At 43.7% G+C, this 19812-nt stretch overlaps 1 protein-coding gene across 5 annotated transcripts; it reads right to left on the bottom strand.

Moving 5' to 3' along the window:
- Positions 1–58: 58 nt before the first annotated feature.
- LOC125742480 (uncharacterized) lies at positions 59–19623 on the bottom strand. Of its 5 annotated transcripts, none has more exons than XM_049014533.1 (5): positions 18989–19623; positions 13047–13353; positions 10512–10632; positions 8977–9047; positions 59–378 (listed from the first exon to the last, which is right to left on the bottom strand). In XM_049014533.1, the coding sequence occupies exons 1-4, from the start codon at positions 19403–19405 to the stop codon at positions 9014–9016; spliced, it is 879 nt and encodes a 292-aa protein (XP_048870490.1). In that variant the 5' UTR covers positions 19406–19623; the 3' UTR covers positions 59–378; positions 8977–9013. The 5 variants fall into 5 exon arrangements, with proteins under 5 accessions (XP_048870490.1, XP_048870487.1, XP_048870489.1 ...); XM_049014532.1 differs by lacking the exon at positions 59–378 and adding an exon at positions 2591–3139; XM_049014534.1 differs by lacking the exon at positions 59–378 and adding an exon at positions 2591–3134.
- Between the last annotated feature and the right edge of the window lie 189 nt (positions 19624–19812).

The following is a 19812-nucleotide window of genomic DNA, read 5'->3' as shown; positions in this document are numbered from 1 at the left end:
CTGGGATACAAAGGTAGTCACGAGAACCAAAATTATGTATTTATTGATTTTATTTATTATAATTTGTTTAATATTTAGATTATTTGCAGATGCCTTCAGTTTTATCTATAACATGTTTATATTTGACATACATCTGGAAACTGAATTTAAAAATATAGTGATTAGGTTGCTTGAGGATCAATAAAAGGGTTAAAAACAAATCTGAAGTCCGTACTTTAATAATTATACATAGTGAAAAAACCCTAATTTATCTAAGTTATATTGCACTGTGTCTAGATGGAGTAGAGTTTGAGCTGTTCGTCTATGTCTCCTTCTGTCACATGACCAAAGGTCTGTTGCAGCAGTTGAAAGATGCCAGCCAGCTGCTCTCGCTGCACCCTGAAACACACAGAGAGATCCTTTACATTTATGTTATTATTACGCTTCTCGATCCCACCAATAATGCAAAAGGCCACACACTCAAAAACAAACAAACAAAAAAAAATACTAATGTTATATCTGGGGGTGGCATGGTGGTGCAGTGGTTAGCACTGTTGCCTCACACCTCTGGGACCTGGGTTCGAGTCCGGTTTCCCCCCACAGTCCAAAAACATGCTGAGGCTAATTGGAGTTGCTAAATTGCCCATAGGTGTGCATGAGTGAGTGAGTGAGTGAGTGGTGTGTGAGTGTGCCCTGTGATGGGCTGGCCCCCCATCCTGGGTTGTTCCCTGCCTCATGCCCATTGCTTCTGGGATAGGCTCCGGACCCCCCGCGACCCAGTAGGATAAGCAGTTTGGAAAATGCACATAATGAAATAGAAATGTTATGTCATGTGAAAAACGGTGTAATTCTAGCAGACAGTAATATTGTATGAATGAGGTAGGTTTAAGCAGTAAATGCTTAATGCTGAACGTAGGCAACTTGCATCCAGGCTCCTTTCTAGGTAAGCAGTCATGGAAGAGGGATGGGAGATGGATGGATATGGCGGTGTATGAGGAAAGCTATCAATTCTTACACTCCAAGATCCACAAGTACGATATGCAGCCCATTCCTATGGCCTGACATGGTATGAGAGCAAACCTATAAAAATGTAATACTGTATGTCAAAGTTCATTTAATTTTAGTCAGTGAAATCTAACTAGTCTTGCATGATCCGCTTACCTAAACAACGAGGTTTCAGGTCATCCGTTAAGTCATCTAATTTAAATAAATGTTACCGAGTAAGTGCAGTGGATGGCATGTTAAGAATCACACTGTTATACGCATTTTTTAAATATTAAAGTCAGAAGCAGTCTGAAGCAGGTGTCTATAGTCCAAAAGCCGCACAATAATTCTATACCATCATTGGTGGTGACCAGTTATGTTTGTTTTACTCCATTTCATTGAAAACTTGCATTTGCACATAACACAAGCTTGGTCTCCCATGTCTGAAGACTGATCTCCAGCTTGATCTCTCGCAATTCAGGCTGGACACCAGCTAATGCTGGTGGATTGCCAAGTGGCCGGGTAGCTTTTTTAGAGGCTTTGACTTAAGTCTGCATATTCTACAGCAGTGGTTGCCAATGTGCTGCCCATGAGCTGCCAGTAGTTTGCAGGGAGCCAATAAGTAGCTCGCAGAACACTTTTTAGAAATAAGATCAGTTATGTTTCTTTAGCTTTTTTTTTTTGTATTTTGGCATGGTGGTGCAGTGGTTAACACTGTTGCCTCACACCTCTGGGACCCGGGTTCGAGTCCCCGCCTGGGTCACATGTGTGCGGAGTTTGCATGTTCTCCCCATGTTGTCTTGGGGTTTCCTCCAGTTTCCCCCCACAGTCCAAAGACATGCTGAGGCTAATTGGAGTTACTATATTGCCCGCATGTGTGAGTGAATGGTGTGAGTGTGCCCTGTGATGGGCTGGCCCCCCATCCTGGGTTGTTCCCTGCCTCGTGCCCATAGCTTCCGGGATAGGCTCCAGACCCCCCCGCGACCCAATAGGATAAGCGGTTTGGAGAATGGATGGATGTATTTTGCTCATATAGGTATACACTGAAGCACTGCAAGGAATTTCAGTTTACTTCAGACGATGAGCATGTTGCAGAGTGGATGTTAAAGGAAAATGATTTTGGTGGGCAAGTTTTACCTGTTGCTAACCCCCCTCCCCCAGGTTGGCAGCCTTTACCTCCCCCCCACCCACCCCACCTGATTTAACTTTGGATTGGACTGAGCACCTAGTTCCCCAGATTATCTTCTGTTTAGAAGTGGATCTCATTGTAAATGAAGTTGGTGAATCCTGCTCTAAAGACCATCGGCTTTCAAAGTCTGATGTAATTTATACAAAACACAGTATTAACTATAGGACTGTACTGCATTTACTATGTAACAAACTACTTAAGTAATAAAATCCTAACAGTTAGACTGCATTTTGAAAGGAGAACCACAAAGATGTTCTAACCTGAATAATTCTGGCAAGCAGATAGAAGTGAAAATGTATCATTTTTATAACGTACGACCCAGTTACGATTTATTGCTGATAAATGTTGTGGTTTTATTAATGGAGAATGCATTTACCCATGATGAGCAAGGCAGGTATTAAATTCATAAGATGGAAAAAAAGACCTTTTGAAAACATAAAAGCTAATAGAACCACTTTTAATGTGTATTTGCAAAAGCGAAACATTTGTTTTTCTGTCATTTCTTTTTTATAAAAGGGACTCAAGTTTTAAGTAAATAGTAAAAAGGACTCAAATTTGAAGTGAGATATTTCAGGTACATAGATCACTAAAACCTTTTGCTAATTTACTACTGAGAACGGGCCCAGAATATTGTAACAATGTTTCTGTGTGAGCTGGAACCTTGCTCCTAACATACAATGAAACATGTGTCTGATGCTTTTGGTGTCCTGTGAAGAGGAACCTTAATATTATTTGTGGAAAAGAAGAGTTACCTAACAAAGAAGCAAAATACTTGTCATTTGAGTACCAATGTATAAAACTGTCCCTTAACCTTTATACACCTATATAGAAGAAAAATGCAATAAGCAGTATTAAAAAAAAATAAAAGAATATAGTCAGATGATCAATGAAAAGGCTGAGCTTGGTTTTTTTAAGTCCTCAAGGTTCTTCTTAGGTGAAATGTTCTCAAAAAAAGGTTCTTGGTTGATTTCTTCTCACTCTTCTGCTCTGAAAATAAAAAACATTGATCTTTGGCATTAGTGAATTCGACCAAAAAACGAAAATTCTCAGAAAAATGATACAGTTCAGATGGAGAGGCAGGAATGTACGTTGGTGCAGTTAATGGTGATGTCCCAAGCATGGCTGCAACGCAATCTGTGATGTGTCACATGCTTAGTTACCCATGTCATAATGGCAGGAGAATAGTGAGCCCAGAGTATATGGATTTCGAGGAATCCTGCTCGACAACAAAAGTATATACAAAAGCTGATAAAAGGTATTGACACTTTCAGCTTGTAAATTGCTTGTCATTTGTGTTTTGTTGCCAGATATAATTATTTTTTTGATTAATCTGTTTATAGGACATTGTTTCCAAGCCCTACAGGTGTTTTGCAAACCTGAAATGAGCATTCAAGAGCTGTGGTTCTTAGTTTGCTATATAGACATACTTCCAGTTTTTCCCAGTCATGCATGCTGACCTGGATGCGTTCCCAGTCATTAATGCTGGACTGGATGCTTTCCCAGTCATGAATGCTGAAGTAGGACCTCCAGATTCATGTGTGTTGTTATATGACTTCCTATTCCAATTGGACAGTTTCCTGAGAAGTTTCACTATTAAGTACAAAGGCCTTACAAATTGCTTTGCAGACTACAGACATTAATTTCCACACTAACTTGTAGGCCTCGAAGACTGCTATTGGAAGGAAAGTATTTTTTTTACGGCATCAAGTGTCTTTAGAACACAGGTACTGATAATTTTACACTGGAGTTTAAATCCAGAGTTAACCAGATTTATACTGAACTCAAAACAAAAGTAATATACTATTTACCAATGTTAAAATAGTTCTTAATTTAAGTAGCAGAGTGTTGCTGCCCTGAAATTTTAACCCCTCCTTTTTTTGATGTACTTGAGTCCAGAGCAGATCAAGAACTCGGTGTTTAAATAATGGAGAAGACTGGTACATTCTTATGTGATGATAAGGAGAGGCTGTGGTTTTCTGTTATAACACTCCCTTCCCACTTGCATTCAGGCTGAATAAGCTTATTATTACAGAAGTGTTTGCCGGGTTTAATTTTGCCACCTTTTCTCTTTACTAGTTAGAGCTGGTTAAGATCAGTGATCTCAGTTTTCTTTTCTTTTCTTTTCCAGTATTTAGTGAAAAATATACCATATAAAATCCATCTTCCCACCACTTATACAGAACAGAATCTAATCAATTATCATGACATACAAAAACGCGGGTTAATACAGCAAACTAACATGTTGTGTTTCTATATACAAATTTGACTAGGCTACTAGTCAAATATACAGACACTGTGTGTTTAAGCTGTGGCATGACTGCATTCCAGAAAACCAACCTGGTTTCAACCTGCCACATTCATTATTAGCCTATTAAGGATCATATAAACCTGATTAAGGCGGGGTTGGAATGCAAATATTTTGGAGGGGTGGGGTGCCTGGAACAGAATTAACAACCAGATAACCAATGCCCTAGGAACAGGGTCACATAACTAAGGAGGAGAGAGGCTGGTTATAGGTAATTGAAGGAAATAATGGGACCTGAAATTGACGCTAAGTCCCCCACACTTAGGATTGAACAGCATTTCCTGCTAGGACACAGAATGGATGTCTATTACAGGAGATGAGTAAAATGAAAGTAGAAAATGTTAACTGGAGGCTAAAGAATAGGCATAAAAAATGCAACACACTGCACATATTCTTCCATAAATACTGTTAGCTATGTTAGCTTCTGTTAGCTGCTGAGCTCATATCCCATGTCAGGGTCCATCAGCAGCAATCCTGAAACAGCACGCTCCCCAGGTTGCTTAGCTGACAGCAGGTGAGGGGGGAGGGGACGGCTCGCTCCCCAGGTCGCTTAGCTGACAGCGGGTGAGGGTGGAGGGGACGGCACGCTCCCTAAGGTCGCTTAGCTGACAGCAGGTGAGGGTGGAGGGGACGGCACGCTCCCTAAGATCGCTTAGCTGACAGCGGGTGAGGGTGGAGGGGACGGCACGCTCCCTAAGGTCGCTTAGCTGACAGCAGGTGAGGGTGGAGGGGACGGCAAGCTCCCTAAGGTCGCTTAGCTGACAGCGGGTGAGGGTGGAGGGGACGGCACGCTCCCTAAGGTCGCTTAGCTGACAGCAGGTGAGGGTGGAGGGGACGGCACGCTCACTAAGGTCGCTTAGCTGACAGCGGGTGAGGGTGGAGGGGACGGCACGCTCCCTAAGGTCGCTTAGCTGACAGCAGGTGAGGGTGGAGGGGACGGCAAGCTCCCTAAGGTCGCTTAGCTGACAGCGGGTGAGGGTGGAGGGGACGGCACGCTCCCTAAGGTCGCTTAGCTGACAGCAGGTGAGGGTGGAGGGGACGGCACGCTCCCTAAGGTCGCTTAGCTGACAGCAGGTGAGGGTGGAGGGGACGGCAAGCTCCCTAAGGTCGCTTAGCTGACAGCAGGTGAGGGTGGAGGGGACGGCAAGCTCACTAAGGTCGCTTAGCTGACAGCGGGTGAGGGTGGAGGGGACGGCACGCTCCCTAAGGTCGCTTAGCTGACAGCAGGTGAGGGTGGAGGGGACGGCACGCTCCCTAAGGTCGCTTAGCTGACAGCAGGTGAGGGTGGAGGGGACGGCAAGCTCCCTAAGGTCGCTTAGCTGACAGAAGGTGAAGGTGGAGGGGACGGCACGCTCCCTAAGGTCACTTAGCTGACAGCGGGTGAGGGTGGAGGGGACGGCTCGCTCCCTAAGGTCGCTTAGCTGACAGCGGGTGAGGGTGGAGGGGACGGCACGCTCCCTAAGGTCGCTTAGCTGACAGCGGGTGAGGGTGGAGGGGACGGCACGCTCCCTAAGGTCGCTTAGCTGACAGCGGGTGAGGGTGGAGGGGACGGCACGCTCACTAAGGTCGCTTAGCTGACAGCAGGTGAGGGTGGAGGGGACGGCACGCTCACTAAGGTCGCTTAGCTGACAGCAGGTGAGGGTGGAGGGGACGGCACGCTCCCTAAAGTCGCTTAGCTGACAGCAGGTGAGGGTGGAGGGGACGGCACGCTCCCTAAGGTCGCTTAGCTGACAGCGGGTGAGGGTGGAGGGGACGGCTCGCTCCCTAAGGTCGCTTAGCTGACAGCAGGTGAGGGTGGAGGGGACGGCACGCTCCCTAAGGTTGCTTAGCTGACAGCGGGTGAGGGTGGAGGGGACGGCTCGCTCCCTAAGGTCGCTTAGCTGACAGCGGGTGAGGGTGGAGGGGACGGCACGCTCCCTAAGGTCGCTTAGCTGACAGCGGGTGAGGGTGGAGGGGACGGCACGCTCCCTAAGGTCGCTTAGCTGACAGCGGGTGAGGGTGGAGGGGACGGCACGCTCCCTAAGGTCGCTTAGCTGACAGCGGGTGAGGGTGGAGGGGACGGCACGCTCCCTAAGGTCGCTTAGCTGACAGCGGGTGAGGGTGGAGGGGACGGCACGCTCCCTAAGGTCGCTTAGCTGACAGCGGGTGAGGGTGGAGGGGACGGCACGCTCCCTAAGGTCGCTTAGCTGACAGCGGGTGAGGGTGGAGGGGACGGCACGCTCCCTAAGGTCGCTTAGCTGACAGCGGGTGAGGGTGGAGGGGACGGCACGCTCCCTAAGGTCGCTTAGCTGACAGAAGGTGAGGGTGGAGGGGACGGCACGCTCCCTAAGGTCGCTTAGCTGACAGAAGGTGAGGGTGGAGGGGACGGCACGCTCCCTAAGGTCACTTAGCTGACAGCAGGGGAGGGTGGAGGGGACGGCACGCTCCCTAAGGTCGCTTAGCTGACAGCAGGTGAGGGTGGAGGGGACGGCACGCTCCCTAAGGTCGCTTAGCTGACAGCAGGGGAGGGTGGAGGGGACGGCACGCTCCCTAAGGTCACTTAGCTGACAGCAGGGGAGGGTGGAGGGGACGGCACGCTCCCTAAGGTCACTTAGCTGACAGCAGGTGAGGGTGGAGGGGGCCAGCGTTCCTTTTATTTACTTGTCCTTTATTTATGTTTCTTGCCTGGCTATTCTTGCCTAAAAAATGATACCAATATGCAATTTCCTTCAGAGTTTCAATGATGTACCACCTCATGACTCTCAACAAAGGCATCATGCAGTGTCTTCTTACACTAGACTCCTAAACTCCTAAGAATTATGAATTCTTCTGGATTTTTCATTAACAATTAACACGCTATACAATAAATATGAGAAAACTTTACCAATTTCATTGGCAAGTTGATTGAAAAGCCATGTGCAAGCTTGTTTAATTCTAGGACAACTGGCCATGCAGTACATAGCATCAGCCTGAAGAGGGGGCTGTGCAACAATGAAAAAGAACTCAAAAGTCTCATGAAATTTTAAACATTTTCTGACCACCACCATTTTTGTTCACTAATCTGGCCTGCAGCCATAAAGAATCCCCTGTCTTCTCTCTAGCTCACTAAATTTGTTAATTTTACATAGACTTGTAGTATGTGTGCCTGTGATATTTAGGGAACTGTGTATTATTACTGTAGCTACAGAATTACATATTATGGTGAATGTATCTGGAAAACTAAAAAAACAGTGACTAGTTGGGTGATTTTAAATTACTGACTAAAATGTAAATAAATTTTTTACATGGCGGAGAAAAAATCATATTAATCTTCAAGCCTCACTTTAATTTACACCATTGAAGTCCACGAACAGAGATTTTGATCAATTCAAAACAATGATCCCCTTTAAACTTGAGGGAATATTGCAGTTGCTAAGTAAATTCACACACTATATGCAATTGCCTACATATCACCCTAAAGAAAAGCCTGAGCTGCAGTAGTGTGAAAAGGAGCTGAAAACAGACTGAAAACAGCAGGCAGTAGGAGAGGAGTGGAACCTGGAGCGAAGCTTCATTCACCAGAGGCAGAACTACGGAGAAGAGCAGCTGGTAATGCAGCAGAAATGTGCTGCATTTAACATATGTCTGAGCCGTTATTTTCCTAATAGCTGAGTGCTGTCAAGCTGAGACAGAGGAAAACAGGCCAAAGGACCCTGTCATCAACCAACAGCCGTCAGCGTTTATCGAGGCGCTGACCCGTATTCTGCCAGGCCTGTAGGCCCTGGACTTCAGCTGATATGATCTGCACTGTTACAGGCCACAGTGTGCAGAAGGAACAAGAGAAACACTGTTCTGGAGAAGAAGAACTGGCATCACTGCGGTGAGAAACACTGTTCTGATGAACTTGGTACTGGACACAGACCACATACGTCATTATTTGTCTTACTTGGTCTGGAAAATCAAAATATAGGCACAAGCATAGCGAAGATTTCTCTGCAATTAAGTTCAATATTCCAGCAGACCCTGTGTTATACAAATGACAGTAAACAGAAGTCAGTATCCTAATGTAGAGATGGTACACGACAGAAAATAACACCTTTCCAAAATAACAAATAAGGGAATATAAGTTTTGGTAAAACAATAATAGAACGTAGATCAGCTTCAAGTCTGATCTCTCTAGTCCACCCTGTGGATGGTCTTTTGCTTGCTGATTCCCATGTCCAGTACAGCAGTCCAAATGATATGGAAAGAGGTTACTTTTCACTGTCCATGAATTGCAGTTTCTTCATGCGAGTATGGTACTAAAATGAGTATTAAAGTGCAGTATTAAATGAGGTTTTAATAAGAACTGCCTGTTTGCAGGGGACACATCACAATCATGGTGTAAGTGTGAGAATGGGCGTGGCTCCGGTGTACTGCGCTCTGCACAGTTAGGGAGCGTCCGTGCCAGGCCTAGGGGCTGAGGTGACGGGGCTGGTGGCATTTGGAGGGCAAGCAGGGCATAGTGTCCGTGCTGGGAGCGTGTAACTATGTGGAGGATTAAACGAAATGTATACCTTACCAAGAGCTTTCTAAAACACACTGCTTGTCCTTGTAGGTTAAAGAGAAGTAAAATCAGTTGTGAACTCTATCCTGAAAAATAAAGGCAGGGAAAGGTCATGACATAGGTCACACTGTGGAGTCACACTGTGCTTGAAGGTGTTCAGTGTCATGTCAGATATTCCCAACATAAAGGTCCTCTTGCCCCAATCAACATACAACAGTACATTCACCCCTTAATGCAAGATATGTTAACTTCCAGTATATAAACACTCAGAATTAACCTTAACGAGAGTCTCATCTCTCTACCTTTCTACTTTCTGTCAACGTAATGTGAGCACAATAGACATTTCCTCTGTGCTTTTTGGTGGGGTTGAGATGAAGGCCTTGGACATGAGCCAGCAGTAATGAAAGGACAAAGGAAAGACAGTTCCTACGTTTTCATTATAATTATAATGTAATTTTTCAGCCTTCTTCACATTACCAAATAAATCAATTCATGAAGTTTTTACATAACACATAAAGTAACACTACTTAAATGCACAAAACTGTGGCATGTACTTGAAATTAGAAAAACAACCCATTTAAAGGCAAGCTTCTATAAACTACTGCAGAATATTGTGAAGAGATATCAGTTAAATCCACTATTGAGCAAAATGTGATGACATCACACAGCTTGTTAATATGAAGAAATTCCACAGAAATATAAGGGCTCAGTCCCTTTTGACCTTACTTGGGCTTTTACTTGCTTCTCCACAACAAGGCTGGTGTTATTTTAGGTACATGATTCAATCTCCCTTGGTAGTTCAAAGCTCCAATCATTCTCTCATGTTCCAGCCACTAGGGCTTGACTATATCTATCTGTACATCACAACCCAGGCTCTTCATTAGCTTGCAAACACAAATACGGATTCCCAGAAGACAATAACCAGGTCTCTCCCTTGAAGTTAACTAAGGACATCTGAGACATTCGAAGGAGTAACTCTCCGTCCTAGATTTGTGTGTAAACACAGACTCACAAAAAACTTCGTATTTGTTTTCATAATTACGTTAATAAAGCAATAGAAATAAGAGCATAACTGAAAGAAAGGGAGGAAGTTGCAAAGCTTGAAAGGAGAATTTTTCCAGAGCACATGGCTTGTGCCATAGTATTTAAAGGTCAAAGAAATCATCTGACATCTCTGTCAATGGTCATGAGACAAGAATCATGTTCTCATTTTGTTGGGATTATGTCCCTTTGGTGTCTTTTTTGAGTAACTGATCCTATTCTTGTGTCGGAATAAAGTTTTTTGTAAATAGCAATATATGCAATAGATCATCAGATTAGCTTGAAGCTCTTCGGCATCTAACATGTAAAGAAACACTTAGGTAATGTGAAATGTGCCGCATGAATTGCACCAGTTAGCAAAATGCCTTTTGCAACCTAATCTCGGTTCTCGCATTAGAGGTGAGATGAAAGGCAGCACAGAAATTCAGCTCAAAACAGAAAGGAGAAGGGCAAGGATGAGCGTCTGAATGCATGTCGCGGTGCCCTCAGCACTGGCAGCTCACACTGACCTCCGCTCCTCTTCCAGCTCCTCTTTGGTCATCATCTCCTCCAGCTGGCTGCTTCTCAGCTTCCCGAGAGCATACTTCAGAGGCAAATCCTCCTCACTTTCCACACCTGCTGCCACTAAATCTAATAAAGAAAGAAAATCAATTTTTAGCTGCCTGAACCAATAGGGCTGCCTGGTTCACAAATCAATCCATCCATCCATCCATCCATCCATCCATCTTTCAACGGCTTACCCATCACAAGACCATGGATACTAAATAACAAATATTCCCAGAAATTAATATATTTTAAAATCAAATGTATTTAATACAGCTCTATAAAATTTTCATAATTACAATGTCCCCCACAATTACTGGCACCCCTGGTAAATAAGAGTGAAATGGAAGAGGATGAATATAACAAACTGAAGTAAAATAATTGAAGTGAAAATACAAATTTCATAAAAAATTATAACATATTTTGTACAAGATGTATTTGTATCAAATGTGTGCCACAATTATTGTTATCCATTAATTTATTACTTTGCCCTCCCCCCCTTTGCCAAGATAGCACCTCTGATTATTCCCCTATAATACTTAATGAGATTAATGAACGTGACGCCCATTCTGCCACACAGAATCTCACTAGATCTTTCAGGTTTCAAGATCAATTTTTTTTGTGTTGATTTTGAGGTGTGTTTTGGATTTTTGTCCTGTTGGAAGATCCAATCACGGTCCAGTTTAACAATCCTAGCAGAGGAAGTCAGGTTCTCATTTAATATGTTCTAATTCTTGATGGAGTCCATGATATCATGTACCGCAACAAGCTGTCCAGGGCTTTTGGCAAACAGCCTCACAACATTCACAGAGGGGATGAGGTACTTTTCTGCATTTCATTCTGTATATGTCAAACCCACACCTAGTGTTTATTGTTTAAAAACTCTGTCTTTGTCTCAAATGACCATAAGTCTTCGTCCCATTCAAAATTCCAATAATGTCTGGTATCGTGTAGGCACTTGAGTTTGTTTGATGTCAGCAGTTTTCTGGCAACTGTCCCAAACGACTTGAGGTCATGTAGGTGGCATCTAATCATAGTTCTGGGGACCTTCTGACCACAAGACACAACAACCATCTGCAATTCTCCAGCTGTCATTGTTCAAGATTCTTTGGCTGCTCCAACCATCCTCTTCACTGTACATGGGGTGAATACAGATCCATGTCATGTACCAGGCCAATTCTCAATATCTCCAGTTGCTTTACACTTATTAATTATTGACTTGATGGCAGAAATGGGCATTTACAGTCATCTGGCTATGCTATAAGCATTCCTCAATTTGTGCAGATCAACTACCTTTTGTTGCACATCATTACCGTGTTCTCCAATCTGTGATGGATGACTAACGGAATTTAGCCCGAGTGTCACGTTATATGTGTCCTGCAGTGAAACACAAGGTCAATGCAAAATGTGTTCCCACTTACTCATTGCAACTTAAAAACAAAAACATTTAATAAGCAATATATTTTTTTTACATTTTTCTCCTATGACTTTCTAGGGGTGCCAATTGTTCTACACAACAATGAGAAAAATATTTCTTTTATGATATACTGTATATATATTTTTCCTTTCAGTTATTTCACCGCAATTATCAGTTGGATTGTTTTGTTTTTTTTTTTAATGAAAGACCAAGAGGATAAAGAAAAAGACACTTTAACAGCCCATTTCGCTTTTATTTACCAAGGCTGACAATAATGCTGGAGGACACTGTATGTGAACTGCAGTTACTGTACTGCACAGTTACAGGGATAAATATTATAAACCAAAGTGTAAATAAAAGTTTATTTATGTAGGCAGTACTAAAAATAGCTCTCTTTAATTAATCCTGAGTAAGTCTCTGGTGAGATGGCAATCCCATAAAGCTTAAGAGGCATTTCAGAGGAGGCAGTTCTGCTGGATGGATGTGATATGTTTCCAGTGCATGACTGAAAGCACCAGTGACCATGCAGTATCCCAGTCCATGCATTTGATGCATTTCTCCATTTTGTTCCTATTCACATTAAAGCTATTCCTTGCCAATTTTAACTTTTAATGACAGTAGATCAGTACAGGGAATACAGGGGAAATCAATCCAAAATTAATATTAAATCTGGGCAACAAAAAATGAAAAAGTAAAAAACATTTTCCAGCTCGCTGCCTTTTAGCGGCCACTGCCCTTCACCACGATCATGCTCCCCCAGGAGACTCCAATAAGTTGAACAAATAAAATTTGTATCTGTTGGGAAAGCTGAAGGTGATTTCGCAGCTAAAGAAAAGCGACTTCCAGGTCAGAGGTTCAATGGAACATGAACGGTCTGTAAATAAAACCTTAATGATGTTAATCAGTTGCATGAAAGTTTAGTGAGATTCTGAGAGCGATCAGTGTTAGAACCTTGATAGTAGTTGCACAGTAACACACCCCTGTCTTTGGCACATGAGTAAAGGATGATGATGAGATACATGACTATACAACCCAGGGGATAGAGATCGCGGGGTAATTTTCGGATTCACATGACAGTACACACCTTCATCCTCCTCATCCTCTGGGCTGTACTGTGCCAGCTTCTCCTCCAGCATGGCCAGGGCTACCTCCCTTTCAGGCACGAGTTCTGGGTCCGGCACTGGGGCTTGCATATGGCCTGGTCCCTTTTCAACAGTAGGATCCGAAACAAAGCCCCTCCGCAGGTCAGAAGTTGTTTTGTTCGCATCGGTAGGTTTTCGGGTCTCTGTATCCTGGACCGATCCGGAACTGACCATCTTCACAGCGGTTGGTTGAGGCCCAGGCACTGATTTCGGTACACAGACTTCAGACACGGGTTTTGAACTGCATTCCTGTAGTTAGAATGGACATGAGGAAAAAAGGCTGTGTGTGAATTACACTGACTCACCACTTACCTTCTGTCCTGACATTTATCTTCCCTGCTGATCAATGAAAACGGGGATTCACTGATTCACAAGACATTAATAATTATCTTCCTGGCTTTAAAATTTCCAGTACTTACTTTATATGTATTTATAACAATACAAATTTCTCCTGATTTTGGCATATACATGGGCAATGGTGTCTTAATGGTTAGGGAAGCACACTTCTAATTGAAAGACTGCAGGTTCGAATCCCCAACCAGCAAGGCACCACTGAGATACCCTGAGTAAGGTACTGCTACCCGGGCACTGACTTAGCTGCCCCCTGCTATGTCACGATGTCACATATGGGTTAAATGCAGAGGACACATTTATTTTGTTGTGGTGTGTCAACAATGACCACTGATCACCAAAATTTAACAAAAAAATGTAATCATGCATTCTGAACATATTTACAAAGAAAAACGACCATGCCCATGCTTCCAGACAAACTGCTGTCATGATATCTTGTAATATTAGTTCCTAAATGGCATTAAGGGATTGTGGTTAGCACTATTGCCTCACACCTCACAGTTTGCATCCACACATGGCTCCCCATCCTGGGTTATTCCCTGCCTTGTGTCTGCAGCTTCTGGGATAAGCTCTGGACCCCCATGACCATGAAGAGATCAAGCGGGTATAGAAAATGGATGGATGTATCCAACTGAATCATGTTAAACTGTGTTCTGCTTCTTTTCTGTAGACATTACAGTGGAGTATTATTAGGCTTGCAGATCACATCTGGCCATTTTTGAGTGTGATTAAGGTCTACACTTCAGCACTCTGCTTGCCACGAACAGAAATGTCAGCAGTGACAGGTGAAAAGGTAGAAACCTTCTAAGAAGTGTCCTTTAAATTATTTAAACAGTAATTGCAGAGAAAACCTTCCAGATTGCACCAGTAGTGCTGAGGCTTGACTCACAGGCTGCACAAACACACACGCTGTCTGAAGCACCTTGGCAAGTTCTATTAGGGAAGGCCAGCCCACTGTTGCTAGTTTAACGGTGGAGAAATAGTCGCTGTGCCAGGTGATCATTGGTGTGTTTGGGGCCTAACATGCTATCAACCAATCAGAGTATTATCTCCCATTCCCATTAAGGGCCTGGTGCGCTTGCATCTTGGCGGATTGCTACTATAACGGCAGATTTGTCAGGTGCTAGAAACTCTTTTCTCTGCTCTCACTTTCCGCTGCCTTGACATGGCAGGGCGCCAGTCAGTAACACAGCTGACGGACACCCCATCAGGAGCTTAGGGCGCAAGTACATTTGCTATTTAAATGGCATGGCTGCTGCATGGGAAAATGACAACTGCATTGGGCTCATGCTATCAAAGACACTTGGGTTGTGCCTGGAGCCGATGCGCTGGGTGGTAAATAGGCCTCATGGCCTGTCAGGCCAGGGCTGGCTGACTGTGCCACAAACCCCCTTTTCTGGCTCTGTTGGCAGCTCCTGAGCCCTGCGTTGGCCAGACCCTCGACGCAGACAGGGGCCCGACTCAGCCCCACAATCTCTTCTGACGTCAGGAACACAACGTGGTGTTTCTGTTCCCTGTGAATGGACAAACCAGCTTGCCACCCCCATATATTCATAAATAAAAAAACCTTTTCAATGTTAACAAGTAGTGTTTTTTGTTCTCTAACAAGCAAATGCTATTTCGCTTATCTGTATGTGTTATGTGTCTTACTTGTATGCTGCCTTTGGAGAAAAGCATCTACTAAATAAAATAAATGTAAACTAAAGATAATATCCTCCTTCTGGGGCTTTGGGGATGCACTGAAAAACAGACGGTTGTATGACCATTGTATGGCTTCCCTGAGGCCTCAAAAGCCACCAGTATTAAGTTAACACGGCAGATTTCTGTTGTGTTACTGCTCAGTAGATCTCAGTAGATCGAGTTCAGTGCATTTCACATCAGGAAGCTCTCTTCAAAAGCTCATCAGTGCAGTGAGTGAACCAAGCGCGTGCTGCAGTAGGAGGGGAAGAAACAGTCATCTGTGCAGCTGACCCATTTTCAGTGGGCGTGAACTCTGCAGCTTTGCGCGATACTGATGAGCCGTATCATTACGCCATTATCACTCAGCGCCGTCCGAATGCTCGCCAGCAGCGTCATTGATTTAGATTAGCAGAGCCCACCACAAAAGTGAGTCAATGATTTAGATCAATCACACATGTATCCTACAACTGACCCTGCATAGGACAAGCCATTTATCCATCCATCCATCCATCCATCCATCCATCTTCTGAAATCACTTAATCCCAACTGGGGTCGCGGGGGGGACCAGAGCCTATCCTGGGAACAATGGGCGCAGGAGGGAACCAACCCTGGGCAGGCGCCAATACACTGCAGGGTGAACTCCACACAGAAAGGACCCGGGACAGAATCCAGGATCTTCTCGCTGCGAGGCAGAGGCAGGTCACCATGCTGCTCGGCATAGGGCAAGCAGATATGGAAAATGAATGAAAGAATAATTCCATGACAAATCTACAGATACCTTGGTACGTCGTCGCATTTAGACTCTCTCCTCACATAAACAAAAGCAATTTCATTGACCCTGATGAAGGAAACAAGTAGGGGGCTGGAAAAGCAAGCAGGGAACCAGGCGTGGATGAAACGTATGCTAATGCTATTGCATGTTAAGCAGCAGTAGAACTAAATGTTGTACAAAAGATTTCTTGCAACAAACACACTTCCAGATGTTTTCATTAATGAAAAACTCAAGTGCTTACACTTTAAAACCATTTTTTTCTCAGCAAATTACAATATAAAATGTGGTTTCGTCATTCGGTTATCCATGTCCTTCAGTAGATACAAGAAAAACCCACAAACCAGCTACATCTTGTGCAACCCAATGAACATTCAGTTTTCGAGTTATATTGTTACGTTTTCCAAAAAAAAAAAAACACTGAAATTCTTCTGCCACGGTTACAGGGCACGGGACAAGTGCACGAGGACACGATCATGAAACAAAAGAGCAGTGAAGACTAAACAGTGCCACATATGAATTTTAGTCACCTCGTGGCACTTAGCAGTGGCGTGCAGCAATCCAGTGTCAGCATCATATGATTTAAACCTCATCTGTGGCACAATTATTTCAACTATTTCAGTTGTTTATATACCAGAATATAAAAATAATGAATAAAGATCCTATAAACCTAAAGATCTCCTATATTTCTGCGTCTAGAGCAATAAATGGAATCTGACCCTTTTACCCTTTTGTGTGGTGCTGACCAAGTCTGCACCAAGCACTTATGGAGGGCGTTCATCAACACTGAATGAGACCATATCACACAAAGATCCCCTTTTAGAAAACCGGAACAACGGGTTAAACTTTTATAGCAGACCAAGATGCAATGTACTGCATCATTTTTTTGCTTAAAATATGTCCCCTGAAGAAAATTAACCATTTCTATGTATGAACAGATATGTTGTGCCTCTCAAACATACATAATAATTCCCTTCACTGGAGTTTTATTCACAAACATTTAAATTAAATATACTACTTATAGAAATTAGGTCTTTAAAAATTAAATATGAGAAGTTGTATGAAAATGATTTTCTTAAATGGCTCGAGGTCTAATTAAAAATGAACAAAGGATGAGAAAAGGTCAAATGTTTCATGGGGGCAATAAACAGATTGATTACTGGGGTGTTGCATAGTCATAGTACAACTGCAGAGGGCCAAGTCAACTGGCATGAGAGAGAGAGAAAGGGAAGCAGAATAAAGGAAATTCCAGTCACACAAGGTCAGAGGCGGTGTAGCAATCAGCAGGGACCACTGCAGGTGCCATTACAGGCTGACATTAACATAGGACACTGCGAAGCCAGCTAATGGCTAAGGAATGTTCTGGCGTTCACTGCCTACTAAAACAGGCCAATCTCTTCTGCATTGTAGATACTTCACCTCTAGAGTTCTCTGGAAAAATCCATTTCCCAAACTGCTTATCCTACTGGGTTGCGAGGGGTCCGGAGCCTATCCTGGAAGCAATGGGCATGAGGCAGGGTGGGGGGGCAGCCCATCGCAGGACACACTCACACACCATTCACTCACACACGCACTCCTATGGGCAAGTTAGCAACTCCAATTAGCCTCAGCATGTTTTTGGACTGTGGGGGGAAACCGGAGTACCCGGAGGAAACCTCAAGACGACATGGGGAGAACATGCAAACTGCACACACATGCAACCCAGGCGGTGACTCGAACCTGGGACCCAGAGGTGTGAGGCAACAGTGCTAACCACTGCACCACCATGCCGCCCCCAGTGTAAAAATCCATTTGTGAAATTGTTACTCAGCTTGGTTAATTACAAGTGAATAACTTACATTGTTAAATGGATGGTTTAAGCCAAATATGAAATGATTTTACTAGGTTTTCCTCAGTAAAAAGTAGAAGCTATATAAAGGTTTAAAGCTAAATCTGACACCAAAGACATATTTTGTGGTTTGCATTCAAACACCAGTGGTGGGATGATTGTAGTTATGTTCCGGCAAAGAAAGGTTTAAGTGTTTGGCTTTAATAGATTTCATCCACCATCATTCTCTACCCAGGACAGATAAAAAAAAAATAGTATTGACCAGTGTCATTTTTTTGGCCAAAAAACGTGGCAGGAGCCTGAGTAAAAGTTGATTTAGCGAGGCATGTAATCATCCCCATAGAAGCAGGTATTGCTGTATCAGCTGTCTTGCAAGACAGGAGACTATGATTGAACGAAATAAAGATAAACAAAATCCAAGAGCACCAGTGAATTACCCAGACTAACACAGAATACGGAAAGCACCAGGAAATGACACTGTGTACATCTTGGTGAAACTAGACAGCTTAACGCAACGAGTCTTTTTCCATGCAGTTTTCTCGAAGATTGAGGGAGTACAAATAAAGCCGGGCGATCTGGGAACAATCCAGAAAGTCAGCGAGAACACTGAGTTGTTTAACAAAGGACTTGATTACTTAAGGCAGGAATGGGCCGCATGCTCATTCTCAGCATGCCATGATAGCGGGCATACACAGCGAAGCGCTGCTGTTCATTGTTATATGCCAGCCTTGTCCCAAGAGTGGCATTTAAAACGGGGTCGCAAAGAGCGAGCATGTTATAAGCTTTTTATAAATACCGGGCGCCATGTGCAGTAAATGAATCTACTTTAATGTCCAAATAGTGCAAAACGTATGTTTCTGTTGCTTATTAGCCGCTTTTGTTCGAAGCTTCTTTAAAAATCACTTTTGCTCATTTATACATGTGTATATTTTTCCAATGCGCTACAAACTAAGTAACGTCCCCCGTTAAAATGGTCATTGGCTCAGTTCTTTTATGGACAATGCCAACTGATTTGTTATACCGTATATAAAGTTTATTAATAAACTTTAGGATTTAAATGGGTTATTTAAACTAGAGGTTCATCATTTTCTTGTAAAATTACAGAAGGTTAAGACATGAACTTGATGAAGAAAAAAAAACAGTTTCACCTAAGGGGTTTATTCTCAACACTACGCGTATGTTAACAGGACATTATGCTTCGATTCACATATCGAAGCAAATCAGCCAAACGCACGGGATGGATTGGCTGTTCTTACCTTGATGCTTGGTTGCAGACCCCGTTGACATGAGGGAAACTGGATATTGACAAATTCTGTTCTACGCTGCTGTCCTGCGACTCCGACGTCCTCTACCACAGAAGCCGTTGGGACAGGTGCGACTGCTTTCTCCACAGTCTGCTCCTCTCCTCCCATTGTCTTTCCTCCGACGATTTTCAGCCCATCGGCACTCTTTTCGTCTCCTGTCCGATGCACCGCCCGGGATTCATTCACCCCCACTTCTGGCTCGGACTTCGGGTCTGCGCTCTGCTTTTGCTCCCCGCGAGCAGCAGCATCCTTCGCTTGGGAAGGTGAGTCGGGCGCAGACGTCTTACGGAAAATCGTATTTACTACAATAATTGCGAGAAGCGTGAATACAACCGCAGGTAAAGCGAAAGACATTTCGGTAACATCCATTTCCTTTAAAATACGATCGTCCTGATTTTGGCTGATACTTATCGATTTTGTTTTATAGACAATGGCTGCGATGACCTAATTAGATATAAGATTTTGTTTTACAAACTGTTTGCTGATCTTTGATGCCGCTAAGCGCATGCAGACGGTTCCCTCGGCGACCTTCTCCGCTGAGCTCCCGCAGACCTTAAACCTCCTACCGACTCGTACGTATTAAGTTGAATTGCGCCCCTAACTGGGCGTATTTTCTTTTCTGTCCAGTACGGGAGGGCCTTTCATTTTAAAGGGATAACCCCAACGAATATTACCCCATATCCACAGTGATTAAATACACCTCACTGTGCGTTTCAGAACAGGTCGGCTATATCTTTTTTCATATATATAAGGAACGACGTGGATACGATATAATG

Source organism: Brienomyrus brachyistius, chromosome 5 (genome assembly GCF_023856365.1).
Source record: "Brienomyrus brachyistius isolate T26 chromosome 5, BBRACH_0.4, whole genome shotgun sequence".
In the NCBI taxonomy this organism is placed as follows: Eukaryota; Metazoa; Chordata; class Actinopteri; order Osteoglossiformes; family Mormyridae; genus Brienomyrus; species Brienomyrus brachyistius.
Note: the sequence above shows the minus strand (reverse complement) of the source record. Positions and strands in the feature narration are given on the sequence as shown.

Bases quoted from the DNA above. Each gene is read 5' to 3' on its own strand.
- LOC125742480 (XM_049014530.1), bottom strand. From the start codon at position 19,405: ATGGATGTTACCGAAATGTCTTTCGCTTTACCTGCGGTTGTATTCACG. The intron at 10,633-13,046 runs GTGTGTACTGTC...TTTCTTTATTAG, and splicing joins AGAGGATGAGGAGGATGAAG to ATTTAGTGGCAGCAGGTGTG. The intron at 379-10,511 runs GTCAGTGTGAGC...TGTGTGTTTCAG, and splicing joins GAGCTGGAAGAGGAGCGGAG to GGTGCAGCGAGAGCAGCTGG.